Source organism: Populus alba, chromosome 4 (genome assembly GCF_005239225.2).
Source record: "Populus alba chromosome 4, ASM523922v2, whole genome shotgun sequence".
NCBI lineage: Eukaryota > Viridiplantae > Streptophyta > Magnoliopsida > Malpighiales > Salicaceae > Populus > Populus alba.
The window spans coordinates 21,290,451-21,307,237 of NC_133287.1; the positions used below are offsets into that span (position 1 = coordinate 21,290,451).

Genomic DNA, 16,787 nt, shown 5'->3' on the forward strand with positions numbered 1-16,787 from the left:
TGACCCCTCTTCTTTCAATCTAACCTCTTATTCTCTAATAAATCTTCAATTTAAGATTTATTTTCATCTGATCCAAGCTTACATAAGATCCAAGCTATGCTTGAATAAGAAAAGGGAAGGAAAATCGGTAGATACTCGATTGAGTTGGTCATATTTATTATCTAAGTTACATATTTGATGTTTATCTCAATTAATTTAGTGTGATTTAATGGCATCATCTTAATAATAAAATGTCGGCCTCTATTTTTTCTAATATTCTGAGTTGGTTTTGGACTTGTTAAATTAATTGGCTCAAATCATAGCAATTCCCATATATTTAATTTCACTATTGACTTAGGCGAGCAATCAAGTTAGAGTTTTCAATATTAGATCATTGGCCTTTATTTAATTTCACTGTGTCCATTTTTAACTTAGAATTTTCATAATAAATGGAGTTTCACACTTATAGTTTTTTTAATTGTACAGGGTTTTTATGAGGTGAACATTATATGTTATGGGTTTGCATTATTTATCTACAAAAAAAAAATCAGGAGTATATTTATCACACTCAGAGCGCAGGCAACAGAACTACAAGTACATACTAAGTCTTAATTAACTCCACAAATACAAATTCCCACAAATTATACCAAATACGAATCCCAGAAGCTATTTCTGGCCGGCTCGCGACTCAAAATTCAGCAGCTAAACATAGACATAGAACCACACAACACCCGGAAAAAAAAAAAAAAAAATTGGATCAACACAAAAGAAAATCTTGTTATCACAACATTTTTCGTAAAAAAATCAGAAGATAAAAGTGTCAATGAACTATGTATTCTGGTTTCTTCTGACGAACCAAAGAATTATATCTAAAGAAACGCAGCTTTAGGGAGGAGGAGGCACAGGCTCAAACAGTGGAGGGCAGCAGCATGAAAATAGGCCACAGCAGCACAGAAACCACAAACTGCAGAAGGTTAACATTATTCCCAGTCAGCAATTAATAAAATAGTATAATGTCAAGATCTAGCGACTGATGTTGCATGTTCCTCAAGAAGTAGCAAATGTACAAGTAAAAGGAACAGCTTACCATGAATCCCAGCATCCTCCACCATGGTTTTCTGGACCGAGGAGTGGAGCTGTGGGTGGTGGTGGTGGTGGTGGTGGTGGTGGTGGATCCATTGGTGACATACGATGGAGGGAGAATACTTCCGGAGGGTGATGGTACGTATCCTCTATGTGGAAGTTGGATTGTTGATATTAATTGGTAGAGCACTATTCAACATCCTCTCTTCAGGTCACACCTTCAACTACCATTCAAAAGTTGCGCAAAATATAGGATTTGCAAACTGGACGACCCAACTAATTATCACACTTGAACATGGACACCTACTTCATATGGACACCTACTTCATATGGACACCTACTTCAACTGCCGCGGCTTAGACTTGCCAAAACAAATACCAAAAGGCATATCTAAGAACCAAGTTAGAAGATTTTATATTAAAAGATTTTATCTGATGTAAGGTAGTAAAGATTTGTTAGAAAATTGTTTAAAAAACATGGTTAATTGGCACAGTTTAGAGAAAATTAAAACTAGGATTTACTTGTTTTAAGAATTAAGATTTTATTAAAAATTATTCTCCAACAAAAGCACGTTAACATGGAATGTTATCTTATTTAAAATAAATTATGAGTGAATAAAAAATTAATTTAAAAAAAATATTTGTTGATTTTTTTATTAACTAAAAAACCATCAATCCCACTTTAAAAAAATTGTGCCCATAATATCACCAATTTTCTTAAGAATTAAATTATTTGCTTATGTTGTTTTTGAGCTTTATTGTCAAATCTAGTTAAATTATCCATTTGTTTAGTTTATTTAGATTTGTGATAACATTATTTAGTGTGGCCCTCGAAGAAAACACTTTTTAACAAGTGGCAAAGATGTGAAATAAAAACTTAGGCCATGTTTGTTTCTCGGAAACTAGTTTTTGGGAAACCATTTTTAAAACTTTCCTGTGTTTGTTTGTCATTAGAAAAGTTGGTCAACGGAAAACACTTTCCGGTCAATCGGAAAATACTTTCCAGTCAACAAAAAATATTTCAGTCAAAGAAAAATTTGACTTGATTTCAGGAAAGTGTTTTCCTTTAGCTGTGTTTGTTTTCCGGAAAGTGGTTTCCGGGAAATCACTTTCCAAACTTTCTTTTGTTTGTTTACCATTAGGAAAGTTGGTCAACGAAAAACATTTTCCAGCAAAAGGAAAATTTGGCTTGGTTTTCAGGAAAGTGTTTTCCTGGAAAATTTGGGCGGAAAACACTTTCCGGAAGTTATGAAAAATTTAGAAATGTCATTATTTGTTAAATTATATCAAATTTAATCCTCAAACTTTTAATTGCTATATATATATATATATATATATATATATATATATATATATATTGTTTTGAATATTTATTTTTCAATTTCATCTCTTAAAATTTTATTTTTATATTAACTTTGGTCCTTATTTTTATAATTGCTATTTGCTTTTTCCTTGTTATTTTTTTATTGAAATTTTTTATCTATCAAATTTGGTCCTCATTCTTTTGATTGTTACTTATTTTATTTGAAATAATTTATAAAATGTTGATTATTATTATTTTAATTTCTTCATCTTTTATTTTTTTTATTTTTTTAAATTTGATCTCTATTATTTTAATTATTATTTATTTTATTTGAGATAATTTATGAAATTATATTTTATTTCAATTTCATTCTTATTTAACTTTTTAATTTGTAAGATTTGTTCCTCATTATTTTAATAAACTTGAGAAAAATAAAATATTAATAAGTCATTTTCCAGCTCATTTTCCATGACATAACCAAACACTGGAAAGTGTTTTCCAACTTATTTTTCATTACACTACCAAACATCGGAAAATACTTTCCCGGAATTCACTTTCCTCGGAATTCATTTTCCAAAAGGAAACTACTTTCCAGCAAACAAACGGGGCGTTAAAGAAAAAGATTGTTACGAAGGGGGAGGGAATTGCCAAGAAATTTCAATAATAACTGCTTTATCTTTAATAAGATTGGACATAAGCCAAGGATTATGGAAAAAGAAATCAACAAGAAAACTAAAAAAAAATAAAAATTGCTTGTGAATTCATCAGCCTTTCAAGTACTAGCATTGTGAAGCCATGCTAAATATGATTTTCAAAAAAAAAAAAAATCATCCTCAACAATATACCTCATGTTGCTGATATTAAAAAAGACTTAATATTTAGCTCATTATTGAGTAAAAATAATTTTAAAGAGCGGTAAATTCATATTCAGAATGATAAAAATAATTCTAAAATAAATATAATAATCATTGTAATTAAGGATGAGATGAATAATGATTATGATCATGATCATGATGTCTCTTCTTTTTATTGGCTTGAGTCTTATGATATGTGGCATAATAGTTTTAGACGGGTGCATTATAACTATGTACAAAGGTTAGATAATCTTAAATCTTAAATTATTACTAAATATGGTTTGTTAAAAAAATCATAAGTGTAGATTTATGTAGAATCCAAAAATATTCAAACAATTAAAAGAAGTATAGAACTTTTATATTTAATTTACTCGGATATTAGTGATTTAGAATTCATGCAAACTAGAGATGAGAAAAGTTATTATATTACTTTTATAGATGATTTCTCATGGTATTATTATATTTATTTGCTTAGAAAAACATATAAAACTCATGAAATGTTGGCATACAACTTAATAAAAAGATAAAATTAATATGCAGTGATAAAGGTGAAGAGTATGAAGCATCTTTTAATGAATTTTGTTTTTGAAATAGTATTATCCATTAAACTTCACTTTTTATTCACCTCAATAAAATGGCATTGCTAAATAAAAAAAATGAACATTAAAAAAAATAAATTTCATGTTGATAAATTCAAAAGCACCTTAAAACTTATAGGAGAGGCAATTTTAATTATTTATTATTCACTTAACATAGTACATCACAAATGTTAGAGAAGATACCATACGAACTATGAAAAGATAAAAGACCTTCCTACAAATATCTTAAATCCTTTCAACAAACGTCTATTACAAGATCCATGAAGAAATCCTAGTTTATTGCTCTTGATAAAGCTAAAAAAAACCCAAATGGATTTAAAATTTCTTGGAAGACATTCCATGTTGGCCTAAACCTATACTAGCAATTTGTATATATTGCAACAATTAGTCAGCAAATAGAAAAGCACAAAGTAATATATAAAATGATGAGTCCAGACATATACCCAATAGGCATAAGATTGTTTAACACTTACTCTTAAATGAAATTAGCTCTATTAACTATGTAAAGTCATAATAAAATATTATGGATCCACTCATTAAAGGTTTAATAAGAGAGTTCGTGTTAATTCATTGAGAGGAATGAGCTTAAAGTCTATGCGTAATTCCATCCTATTTTAATTTTTTTTTTCTATCAAATTTGATCCTTATTTTTTTAATTGTTAATTTTTTATCTTGAATTTTTTTAGATTGATTTTTTGTTTACTATTTCATCTTTCAATATTAAATTTGTTAACTGTTAAGCTTCTTGATTGAACTCAAGTCTAGAGTATAATGGATTTCAGGTTGGAAAGATTAATCCAGGTTTAGAAGATTCACCCGAGTTTGCTATGTTTTTTTTTTTTATATAATTTTTTTTCAATTTCATCATTCAACGTTTTTTTTTCTCTTTCTATGAGATTTTTCCGTCGTTTTAAGAATAACACAAGTTGCCTCAAAACACAATTTATCAATCTTTATTAGATCTAGCTTTTTTTAAAAGAAATTTTGTTTTTTAATTTAATTAAAATAATTTATTTCACCCTTTAATATTAAATTGATTGGGTATTGCCCTGGTTTTTTTTTTTTTTTTGTCTTTGTCAAATCTATCTTTTTTAAAAAGAAATTTATTTTTTAATTAAATTAGTTTAAATTATTTCATCTTTCATCATTAAATTGGTTTGGTTATTGAGATTCTTGATTGAGCTTGAATTTGAAATTTAATAAATTACAGATTTGAGAGATTAATTTATCTTTTTTAATAGAATTTTGTTTTTGAGGTAAATTATATCAATTTATTAAATATAAGCATAAGATATTTGCTTTATGGTTTTTTTTTATCTGCTTTACATGTCATCATTCTGATAGCATGAGTGGTCTCTTTCAATTACTTGAATCTTAATTTTTTTTTTCTTGCTTCTTTAAAGACCTTAATATTGCATGAATATCCTTTTTTTCATTCTTCCACATTTTAGTTATTGAAAATTGATCTTCGTATTGTTTTTCTTTTCTTTTCTTTTTATTAGGTTATCTCGATCTCGTGTCCATAATCACGGGGTTAGCAGATTAAATTAGGTTTACTCATATATTTTCTGTTGCTTTTTTTTTTAATTAATTTTTTTTCATCTTTCAACATTGAGTTGTTTAGTAATTGAACTTCATAATTTTATTCATTTTGCTTTCAAACACGATTACCTTGGTATCATGACTGACCTAAAGATTTTGCATCTTAATGTGGGTAGGATTGGATCGAGTTTTTTCAACCTTTTTTTTTTATATAGAGTTATCATATTCTTATTTTATTTACTGTGAATTGGTCTTACTTTTTCTCTTATTTTTCTTTCTATAAAATCATTTCAATATTTTATCTATGAGCACAAAGTCTAAAAAGTTAATATGATTTAATTGGAATGTTTTTGTTGCCTTTTTAATTTTATCTTTTAATATTAAATTTTTATAGCTTAGATCAAGTTTTTTATATCTTTTTAATTATTATTTTAAAAAAAAATTTATTATTGTTTTAATTTTTTAACTCTTTTTCATAACACATTTTTATATATATAAAAAAAAATTGTTGACGGGTTGAGTGCAAGCCACAAATCTACAAATCTAGTGATTTTCTATCACGTCATATCATGTACCCACTAGTTATATAGCCCCTTTTCACCAACAAGAGATTAAGGAAGCTTAAACATAAGCTCGACATCATAGCCAAATCCTAACTTAAGAACTTGCATTCAATAAGGTGCCACATTATTATTTTTTTCTTTTGTGGTTTTATTTATTTATTTATTATTGTTTAAAGTAGTCAAAAAACTATCTCAATCTAATAGCTTAAGCTGTTAAGTGAAGTCTTAAGATATAATTTATATTATTATCTAACATATGCCCTCAAGTAAAAACCTTTTTAGCTTGAAACTTGCACAGACCCACATTACCTTGTGCTTAATTTTTATAAAATAAATTGAAATTATGATATTCAAACTCATGACCATCTGGTTATCAAGATTCTAATATCATATCAAAAAACCATCTTAATCCAATGGTTTAAACTGTTAAATAAAATCTCAAAATAATAATTTATATTATTCTTTACCAAAAACATTCTTTTCACTACAATTGAATCTGACATATCTCATATGTTCCTGATCAGCACTATTTCACATGCATAAAACTATATCAACTTTTGATAGTGAGATATATCACATTATAAACACAAAACGAGCTTTCTATGACATTTTTTTTTTTTTGTACACGAACAATTAAATACAAATATAAAGATATGAGCAAGATTCCCTTTTCATTTTCAAACTAAATGAATAAAAAAATCATCATTAGAAAGGGTACCTCCTCTAAAACTTGCATGCTTCTCCTCTGTGTAAGAAACCAAAAGAGTCTGTACCGGAACAAAGTATTTTTTGCCTTCAATGGGAGGGATCAGCTTTCAAGCAGATTCAACATTTTCAACGCAGAAAGATTCTAACCGAGGCTCAGTTAAATCTACGGCCTCATCATCTGCGGCACCCCAACTGTGAGGTTTTGAAGTCGAGATGATTAACCTCTCCATATACTTGGTTGAAATATTATCTGCCCCTTCAATGCAGCTTCCAACAAAAAGGTTGCGGTCTACATCAACAGGATCTTCAGCTCGACTGTCAGGTTTTTCTTTGTATGGATCAGTTGTCACACTCTGGATTGAAGACATCTGCGTCAGACATAAGCGGTGACATTTATAACATGAATCAAAAGGATAAATGTGCATGTCAGCGGGAGGCATTTTAGGAAATTTCAGACAATAAAATTGGCGAGTGGGGACGACTTCACTCAATCACTGGCATATATAAGCATGATTTGCCTGCATCTATGTTCTCAGAATCTATTAATGCAGCACTGCGCTTACCTCACCGCGGTAGAGAATAACTAAACAAATAAACGAGGCAACCAGATTTGATACATAATCAAGAAATATAGATAAGTAATAGTTTTCCAGCAATTCCAGTTCCAAAAGGCACACAAAACTCGAGCAATTAAACACAGAATTCACATCAAAATTGTTCTCATTGTTTACCAAGAATAGTAAGAAAAAACCATCATAGATAGTTGTAGCCTTCAAAGAACGAGTAAATTAAAAGGCTTGACTTGCTATTATTACATTACCTGAAAAAGACTCACGGGAATGTTTCTCCTTTTGGATTTTTCTGGTGCTATAGTTGAGAGGATTTGTACAACCTCACTCATGCTTGGTCGAGAATCAGGATCCATCAGCAGGCACTCCTTTGCCAGGTAAGCCATTATTTGCAACTCTTCTTCTGGGAAATTCCCTTTCAAGCGTGGGTCAGGCAACTCTGATATTACTCGCCTGCTATCCTGGAGACGAGGGGTAGCCTACAAAAACAAAAGAAGAGGATTATAAACTACATATGAGTAATATTACTCTGCAGGCACAATTTGCTTAGTATACTACTCGAGACAGTTTTCTATGTTTCCATAACATCAATGATGATTCATCTGCTAAAGACATCATCTTTAGCATAATCAAGGAATATCACAATTTGGGATAGTCAGCAGAAATAATTAATTGGGAAAAGATGTAGTTTCGTGAGCTACCCAAACCAGAGGATATAAAATATAAATACATACAACAAAATCAAGATGCTTTTTACCCATGAGACAAGGCTTTCTTCTACTTTGTTGGTTGTTTTATGGATTGGTTGCCGACCAGTGATAACCTCAAGTAGAACTACACCAAAACTGAAAACATCTGACATAAGAGAGGCTCTTCCAATCATTGCATACTCTGGTGCAAAGTATCCAAATGTGCCCTGCATTCTTGCTGGAGAACTGGAACTGCTGGGAACTCCATCAGCTCTTAAACGTTTAGCCATACCAAGATCAGTTATCTGCGTATTTTAGATGAATTTTAGCTGTCATCGTAAGATTATAAATGTTTGATTGCATTTATGGTTTCATTGTTCAACTTAGTTATTTTGAATAAGAACCTACCCATTCTAATGAATATTTGACAGCTGTCTCAAAAAAAGTTGCAGTAGGAAAAAAATTTCTCCTTGAAAAAGGGGAAAAGGGGCTAGGATTGAAGTTCGAGTCTGCCCTTGCTAAAATAAGTTGTCTTTCTAATTGGAGTCAATATTTTTAATAGAGACCCAAGAAACAGATTCTTACTTTTGCCCTCCATAATTCATCCATAAGGATATTGGTTGATTTGACATCTCTATGCAAAATTCTTGGAGCAGCAGCTTCATGGAGATATTCTAAGCCCCTTGCAGCTCCTATTGCAATGGTAACACGAGTTTGCCAGTTCATGTTTTCCCCCATAATTCCATCCAAACAATCCCTCAGGTTACCATTAGGCATGTATTCAAATACCAGCAACCTCTCAGAAAGCTTCCCTTGGAACTCCGAGCAGTAGCCAAGCAAAGGCACAACATGACAGTGGTGGAGTTTTGCTAACAGCTCAACCTGTGCATAACAACATGACAAGGTTCCACGTTATTTGTGAGGCACAAACAGTTTGTTTACACTTCAAGAAATAACTAAATACAGATGCTGTTGTTTAGCAAATAAGGAAAAAGTGGTATCAAGCTGAGGTGCTACCTCTCTTGAAAAAAGGAGGTCTGCATCAGTTCCACCTTGAGCTGTCAGTCGCTTAACTGCCACAGTTGTACCATCCTTGAGCTGGCCACGATATACATAACTACTTCCCCCAAGTCCTATAAGATTTGAATGGGAGAACTTATCGGTGGCATGTTCCAATTCAGAGTATGCAAAACAGATTAAAGTTCCATGTATAATCTCTGTTTTGCTCCTACACAAGAAAGAAGCCTTGCGAAAACACCCTGAGAAAATGGAAAACATTTGTATGATGAATCATGACAAGGAATGGACAATTGATAGGATTGACGGGGGATTAACAAATGACATCTACCTGATATAGGATTAATGGGGGAATCAACATGGATTTTAGTTTCCGACACTGAAGATGCCCTATGACTAATTAAGTTAGTAGCACTATTGCAACTTGTTTCTCTGTCTGACGAGAATGTTGGTGACTGGATAGGGCACTTGTCCTCTCTGCAGAGATACCATGTTGTTGAAGCAAGGAATGCAAGAGTTGTGAGTATGACACATGATAGGATGACAACTATTTTGCTAGAAATATGTTTTCTTGTAGCTTGAACATCAGTAAGAGATCCTGTTAAGAAGCAAGCATACGAGAACAGGTCAGGCAATGAATGACTCACCTCACCACTGGCCAGTGGCTTTAAACACTCTTAAGCATCTAGAAAGTCATAATAAAAACATATAAATATGTCATTGGGATAAATACAAAATACAATAACATTTTGTTCTTATTATATTGTATCTGGATATCCTAGTTGATTGTTCTATATGGTTATTGTTATTCCTTCCAGTTTCAATAAAAAATTGAGAAAGAACAAGGTTTTTAAGTGTTTGGATCAGTATGATATTCATCAAATTTGTCCCTGTTACAAGAACACGGAGAGAAAAAGAAATAAGATACTATGATAATGTATATATGAGCATCTACAAGCACATTATCTGCGTATGGTTTGATCCATCTCACTTAACCTTTGTTCTTAAAATGCAAAGTTGAGATGAACAAAATAAATCAAATCATAAAGATGTGAATTGTCCATCAATGATATATTTTCTTAACCAGCAAAGTTTCACTTCATTGATGACAAAAAAAAAATAATCACATGGCTCTTAGTTCCACTGTCCTATCAGCTTCATTATCCCATTTAATCGCTGCAAAATCCAATGTTGAAACAGAAACATAGATAATTGTAAAACTGGCTAGACCCATGATTGAAACAGAAACATGTTTCAAAGCTAATGCAGGTATTTGGAGAGATCATTTAGTTAGATGTTAAACTTTGCTTCACATCCTTTCTTCCTCGTAACATCAAACAAGTTATGCAGCCAAAAATCTTATCCAAAAGAAACTAGCGGAGATATACCATGAAAAATCATTTTTTAAAATATTAACTGAGCAGCATCCAAGGGACTGAATTATGCAGAAGAAAAACATTATTTCAGGAGTTAAAAGGAAAGAAGTACCAGAGGTACAGTTGCAAGCTGTAAAACAGGTAGTATCTTGACTGCCAGCAGCAACTTTTGGTAACCCATCAGTAGAACATGTACATGTCCAAGTACCTCTGCTTTTTCCACCGCCTACTTCATACGAGGTTTCATACATCAGAAGCAGACAATTATCATGGACACCAACTATAAGACAATATAACCAATAATTTTCATGCAGGAAATCATAACACACTCAGAAATGTATGGTAAAAAGTGGACATGTTCATAAAAAGCCTGGGTCCAAAAGTCACTCACGGTATTATGTTTCTAAAGTGTGTGGATCCAAATAAAATTAGTCTTTCACCAATCATAAAACCACTTGTTCTGAGAACAATTAGTTGGAGCATATTAGAGCAATACAGTGCCTTATGAATCTGCCAGTGGAGGTTACACAGTAAATAACTTGAACAAACCCAACTAATCTATAAGGAAAACTCTGTGCTTCTTTTAGTTGTCGAACACTGTTACCAGGAAAAAAAAACTGAAGTTATTTATATTTCAATAGTAGCATATCAGCTTTGGATATAATTTGATAAATACTACAGTAATTTATTCATTTCTTCCTTGCTTCCTAGGTTAACATAATGTTCTAATTAAGAATCAGACTGAAAAAGTCATGAAACATTTGGTATACACAGCGTACATTTTGTGTTTTCTTTCTTTCTTTCTTTTTGGGAGATGATAGGCAAATTATCCTAAGAACTACAAGGAGAGATTTCTAATGGCTAATATTTATTAGTGTAAGAAAGAGAGTCAGAAGCATGCTTTGTCAATTGTTGAGCAACAGCTATTACAGATCAAGCAAGTTGTAGAACTCCTGGATGATTATAGCATAATGAAGCGGCATACCTGGACTGCAATCACAGGATGTAGAACAATTAGATGTAGTATAGCTCTGATTTCCTTGATATGATGCTGAACATGTACATGTCCAATTGTTGATGCCTGATTTAGTGGAAAGTTCATCTGCACCATCCGATTAACTAGAAATGAAACATGCTGCATTTATGCAGATGAAAAAGTATGTGCAGCACCATCCATCAGGCATTTTGAAATTAACAAATGCAGTAAATTGCAGCCAAAAAAACATCTTATGTAGCCTCCATATGTTTCAATATATTTCCTAGTAGGAGAGTAATAGAGGTAGCCTTGTGTGCCTAGGCATCTTTGAGCAAACACCTTCAAGCAATGGGTTCAGTTTTGATACATGTGTAGTAGCAATGGTTGTCACACCTAATGCAATGTAACCTTAACTCAAACATGTTTGACGAGAGATGCCTAGCCTTCCCAGGATTATAGATATACAAAAGAAACTTGTAAATGGGATTGTCAGTTTTAATTGTAGTAAAAGATAGAAAATCAAATGTTACAGATGGAACAGATTTTATTACTGACCACAAAAGCCTTGCTGGATCCAGACTACGCCAACGAGACAAGCAAACGCAACTTTCAGTTGAAGCTTCATCTACTCAAACACTAGCATAAAACAAAAGTGCCAGTCAACTCAATGTCCTGATTTAGAACGAAAATTTTCTACTTGTTCAGCATACTAACAGTTAGCTTTAGCAATAATGCTAATATTTAGTGGCCTTCCAAAAAAAAATTCTAAAGTTTATGAAGACAAAATGGCAAATACTTGCTGAATAGAAGACAGAGAACAAGCTCAAAGACTAAAACATCAGATTACAAAGTTTAGTTTCTAGGAAGTCGCAGAGCATCTGAATCATTTTAACTAACAACAGTAGACTGATCTTGCAAACTTTGAAGGAAGTTATTCTGCCTATCAGTAACAATAGAAATAACATACTATTAAAAAAACAAAACAAAATTTCAGTATTCCAGTTGAATATCATACTAAAATTATGTAGCGCCCGGGTGTGTTTGTGCTGGTTTAGGCTAAAAGTCTGACTAGTAAATGAAAAAAAAAGAGAGAGAGAAACTCGTGGTGGAAAACAGAAACCTTCATTTGCTCATTCAACTTCCTTAATCATAACAGGTCCAATCTGCACCAAACAAGAGATTGCAAAAGCTTAAGAGTACATATGAGCGGAGTAGAAAACTCAAAAACATGAATTATAAAAATCCAGGCTAAACGAGAGTGATTGGAACTTCTATAGAATGAGTACACAAAAGCTTAAACATACGGATAGATGGCATGCTTCATACATACAAATTCACACATTCCAAGATGATCTGGTCATCAATACAGCCCCCAGGTTTCTCAATGTATTAGCATATATAGCAAAGCACCGACAGTAACTAGAAATTGGTTGTTAGGAATTGGTAAATTCATAGTTGGTCAACAAACACTTGAAGGTTCCAATAATTTTACACATGCTATGCCAATTATACTACTTACACTATGCTAGATTGCACTCAATTACGGTGCTAACAGCAAAATACAGTGATAACTGTTCCACGGAAATTATTAATTGAGCAGTCATCTACAGTTCTAAGATAAATTTCCAGTAAGATGATGAAACATTTCAATACATCGGCCTTCAAAATGGAAGTGTCCAAAGAAACGAAGAAATGTAGAGCATTCATTAAAAGAGGAGCCCCGGTACGGTTACACGTCAAATGCATAGTATAAGCACTTTTAGAGTAGAGGCAACACGGAGTTAGCTCCCCCAATCAACCATAGGAAGAGAAAGGAAGAGCCCAACTTAGCCAACCAAAAATGCTTTAAATGAATACAATCCAAACTGGTCCTCAAATCTCAAACATCAATTGGCAATGAATTAAAGCTAAGTGGAAACAAACCTATAAGAAGCTGAGAGAAGGAGAACGGATGATTCTAAAGTAGAGGGCAAACTAATCACAATTTATGAAGAGCCGGTGGGAATACAAGGTCCGCAAAAGGGAAGAGAAACAGACATTTGACAGCAAGATGGATACTGATCAGTAGTAGTATTTCAATTGGTCAAATGCTTATCAAGATTTTAATTATATTACATACAAAAAGAGGAAAATGGGATGGAATACACAAACCACCTCTTTGAAAGCTACTTAATTGCAAACATGAAAGTGACTCCTCAACCTTTTTTAGTTAAGAGTTTCACTAAATAATTTTAAACAGAAAACAATCATTTTTTGTGATGTGGGTTTTGTTTAAAAGTGGAAACTTTACATAATTTTATGTTTCTGTTTTATAATTATTACAAAACATCCCATAAGATCATCTTCTTTTGTAAGATCCCATGATTTTGTAATATCTTAGATAGCACCAAGGACTGACCCTGCTGACAAATCATTTTAGGGACGTCCCTCCTAATCCGGGTCGATCCTCCGACCTCTAGTTTAGATTTGTCGTGACTCGAGTTGGATTTGGGTTTTAAAATTATTATTTAAATGCTAAAACTTTAATTTAACTCCGGTCCTGGACGTGATTGCTAGAGTTGAAAATTGTGGCAGCTCCTTTATTAAAAAAAACCCGTAGTCGTCCTGTAGCACAAGGGTTGTCCTTATGAGTAATCAAGTATATTTAATTATTTACTTAATGAATTCAGATTTTATTAGAAGAGTTGGTTAAAAAAATAATGTAATAAATTATACAGATGACACTTTAAATTATCGGAAAAAATAATTTAGCCTCAATGTAACGGTTACAATTTCTAAATTTAAAAAAAAAAAAAAAAAAAAGACTTGCCTTCAAAGACAGATTTGTCATATAATATTATATACAAATATATATACAGACACTGACACACACCACCACCTTTTATATTGCGAGTTGGCTGTCACTACTAGGCCCCACCTAGATGGTGACCGTTTGATCAAATTATAATCACGCCAAACGCATTCAAATTTCAACTAATCAAACGGCCGGAGATACGTTGATTAAGAAAAAGTGGGAGGGAGAATGTGGCCAAAAACACACATACACACTACCATTGGGATTGTATAGAGCTGTCATGGTGCCGACACAATAGCAAGAGATTTTCGATTTAATTCACGAATATTGCTGGTACTAGCTAATTTATACAAAAAGAAACTAAGAAATTCGAATTAGAGTAAAAGGAAAGGAAGGTGCGAGAGATTAGGATTATGCTAGCTCTCGTTTTCAGAAAGAAAGAAGCAAGGTGGAGACTGACCTGTGTTTATCGTTGCTGCTGCGGCGTCTGCGTACCGGAGAAATGCAAATGCGGATCTTTATGTATGTGTGGTGTAGTGTATTAGCAAGTGAGGAGCAGCGGAACGAGGGAAGTGAAGGCAAGACCAGGGAGGTTATTAATGGTCAAAAAGGGTCAGTCATATCAATCCTGAACACTCAAAACGAGGTGGCGCCATCTTTCAGCATTTGCAGATTATCACGTGCCACTTCAGTGCAATAGTTATACTTTGAAACGCGGCCCGATCCAAAGTGGAGGATCAGCCAACCCAAAACTAAAATTAAACCGAGTTAAAAAAAAAATTAAAAAATATAAAAATTTAGTGCAACTTGGTTGATTCAGCGACCTGGTTAATCCAACAAAATTTATTCAAAATCTAGTTGTAACCTGTTAATTTTTTTTATTAAAATAATATCATTTTGATTTTTTTAAAAAAAAATAACCTAAGCAACCCGGTAAAAACCCGGAACCTGAGCCTTAGACCTAGGTCAATCACTGAACTGCGTCTAAAAACTATGGCCCTAGTAATGCTCATCATGAATATCAAACTTGGCTCACATGTCGGGTTGACTTGGTGACCCGTTGATGGAAGCCTGATCCATATTGATATTTTTACCTGGTTGACTTGAATAAAGGTCGGGCAATTAACACATTGTTTGTTTAAAATTTAAAAAGAAAACTTTGCTTAATTATTTTTAATATTTTTAAATTATTTTAATTATACTAATATCAAAAATAAATTTTAAAAATATAAAAATTATTTTAATTCATTTATATGTATAAAAAAAACATTTTAAAATACATCTCTACCACATTCTTACACATGCCTTAAAACTCCATCAAGTTAATTCTAATGAATTTCTTATATATATACAAAACAATATCATTTATTTTTTTAATTAACAAGATATATTTAATTTTTTTAATTCAAATATTTGGGTTGGTATTTTAAAAATTTATTAAATATTAAACGAATATAGAGAAATTAAACATGCTTTGTACAAGAAAGAGATTATTTTGATTAATAAGTAAACTGAGAAAATCCTTTTTCTCATCAATTAAAAAACAAATATGTTGAAAAAAGATTCAAAATATGAATACATTATAATCCTTGCAGAGTAACAAGTCTGGACCTTGATATTCTTTGGAGGACAAATCATTAACTTTTGACTCTAAAGTATATTGCTTCAAACTTCAAGACAAAAGTAGACATTCCCATTGAAACTTGTCTATTAGTTCGACAATTGCTCGTTAAACATTACCTTTTTACAGTCTATTTTTTCCTATTTTTTCTCCTTACACAATCAAATCTTTCAATTGTGGAAGTTGTTAAATTTCTCAACACCAAAATTTTCATTTATTAAAAATTAAAATAAAAACTAAAATGCATTAGTCTTTTAGTTTTTATTTTGGACGTACACAATGAAAATTTTCCGGTCCCTAAATTTCTCTTCACTTTATTTCTCAATTTTTTAAAAAAATTTAGTTCTTGAACATAGTTTTGATTTGGAATTGATCATGATGATTTGTTTTTATGCTTGTGTATAGGGAACTTGTAATTTCAAAGGAGTATTACATCACTCAATTGATGCTCGGTTTGACAAAATAAAATTTAATTTCATTGATTTAAAAGAATTATAGCTTCGAAAATTGGATTTGAAGCTTAAACAAATATCCCTTTTTTTTTGTTAATATCAAGAACTACTTTGTAAGGTTAAAGAAAGAGTTTATGTTTTTATTGGTCACTCAACTTTTTATATAATTTAATCCATGCGTATTGAATTTATTTGGAATTTAGACTTTGTAGTTTATTCTAGTTAGTTAGATATGAGATTCACACAATATCAAGAAAACAATCTGATACTCAGTTGATGATCAGTTTAATAAAATAAAATAAAATAATGTTGATGTAAAATAATTAAGTTCTAAATGACCAAAATTGAATCTAAAACAAATATAGTAGACTAAGGTAGATGAGTACGACAACATGGTTGGCTCTTCATTCATACGTTCCAGCATGTGGAGGAAGACTAGCGTGTTCAAGTGGTGGACTGGTGGCCAAACATAATTGTTCGCAAGTGCATTTTTTTCTTCTCCACCCTTGTTTCTCTCTCATCTCCTCTAAATTCATGTTAGTCTAACTAAAATTAAAAGATGTCATGGCACTTTATTTTTGTATTAAATTTGGTTTTTATTCTTTTGATTTCTCTTCCTTCTTCTTTTTAGCTTTAAGTCCCTTTTATTTTATTTTTTTTAAT

The 16,787-nt window shown here is 31.7% G+C and overlaps 1 protein-coding gene and 1 long non-coding RNA gene across 6 annotated transcripts; both read right to left on the reverse strand.

Moving 5' to 3' along the window:
* Window positions 1–557: 557 nt before the first annotated feature.
* Window positions 558–1,384, reverse strand: LOC118038763 (uncharacterized). Its single transcript, XR_004685823.2, has 2 exons — window positions 1,067–1,384; window positions 558–943 (listed from the first exon to the last, which is right to left on the reverse strand). It is a non-coding gene; the product is annotated as an uncharacterized lncRNA (long non-coding RNA).
* Window positions 1,385–5,774: 4,390 nt separating this feature from the next.
* On the reverse strand, window positions 5,775–14,687 carry LOC118038806 (receptor-like serine/threonine-protein kinase NCRK). 5 transcript variants are annotated; one of them, XM_035045235.2, is made up of 11 exons: window positions 13,181–14,029; window positions 12,378–12,420; window positions 11,813–11,893; window positions 11,267–11,383; window positions 10,394–10,510; window positions 9,237–9,503; window positions 8,906–9,147; window positions 8,474–8,770; window positions 7,957–8,193; window positions 7,451–7,678; window positions 5,775–6,983 (listed from the first exon to the last, which is right to left on the reverse strand). In XM_035045235.2, the coding sequence occupies exons 3-11, from the start codon at window positions 11,880–11,882 to the stop codon at window positions 6,738–6,740; spliced, it is 1,821 nt and encodes a 606-aa protein (XP_034901126.1). In that variant the 5' UTR covers window positions 11,883–11,893; window positions 12,378–12,420; window positions 13,181–14,029; the 3' UTR covers window positions 5,775–6,737. The 5 variants fall into 5 exon arrangements, with proteins under 5 accessions (XP_034901126.1, XP_034901123.1, XP_073264573.1 ...); XM_035045232.2 differs by lacking the exon at window positions 13,181–14,029 and adding an exon at window positions 14,512–14,687 and having other exon boundaries at window positions 6,125–6,998; XM_073408472.1 differs by lacking the exon at window positions 13,181–14,029 and adding an exon at window positions 12,777–13,161 and having other exon boundaries at window positions 6,125–6,998.
* Window positions 14,688–16,787: the final 2,100 nt, after the last annotated feature.

Excerpts from the sequence above, each read along its gene's own strand:
- LOC118038806 (XM_035045232.2), bottom strand. The coding sequence starts at position 11,882 with ATGAAGCTTCAACTGAAAGTTGCGTTTGCTTGTCTCGTTGGCGTAGTC. Across the intron at positions 8,194-8,473 it reads ATGAATTATGGAGGGCAAAA|ATAACTGATCTTGGTATGGC; the intron begins GTAAGAATCTGT and ends TAAAATACGCAG. Across the intron at positions 7,679-7,956 it reads AAGAAAGCCTTGTCTCATGG|GCTACCCCTCGTCTCCAGGA; the intron begins GTAAAAAGCATC and ends TTGTTTTTGTAG.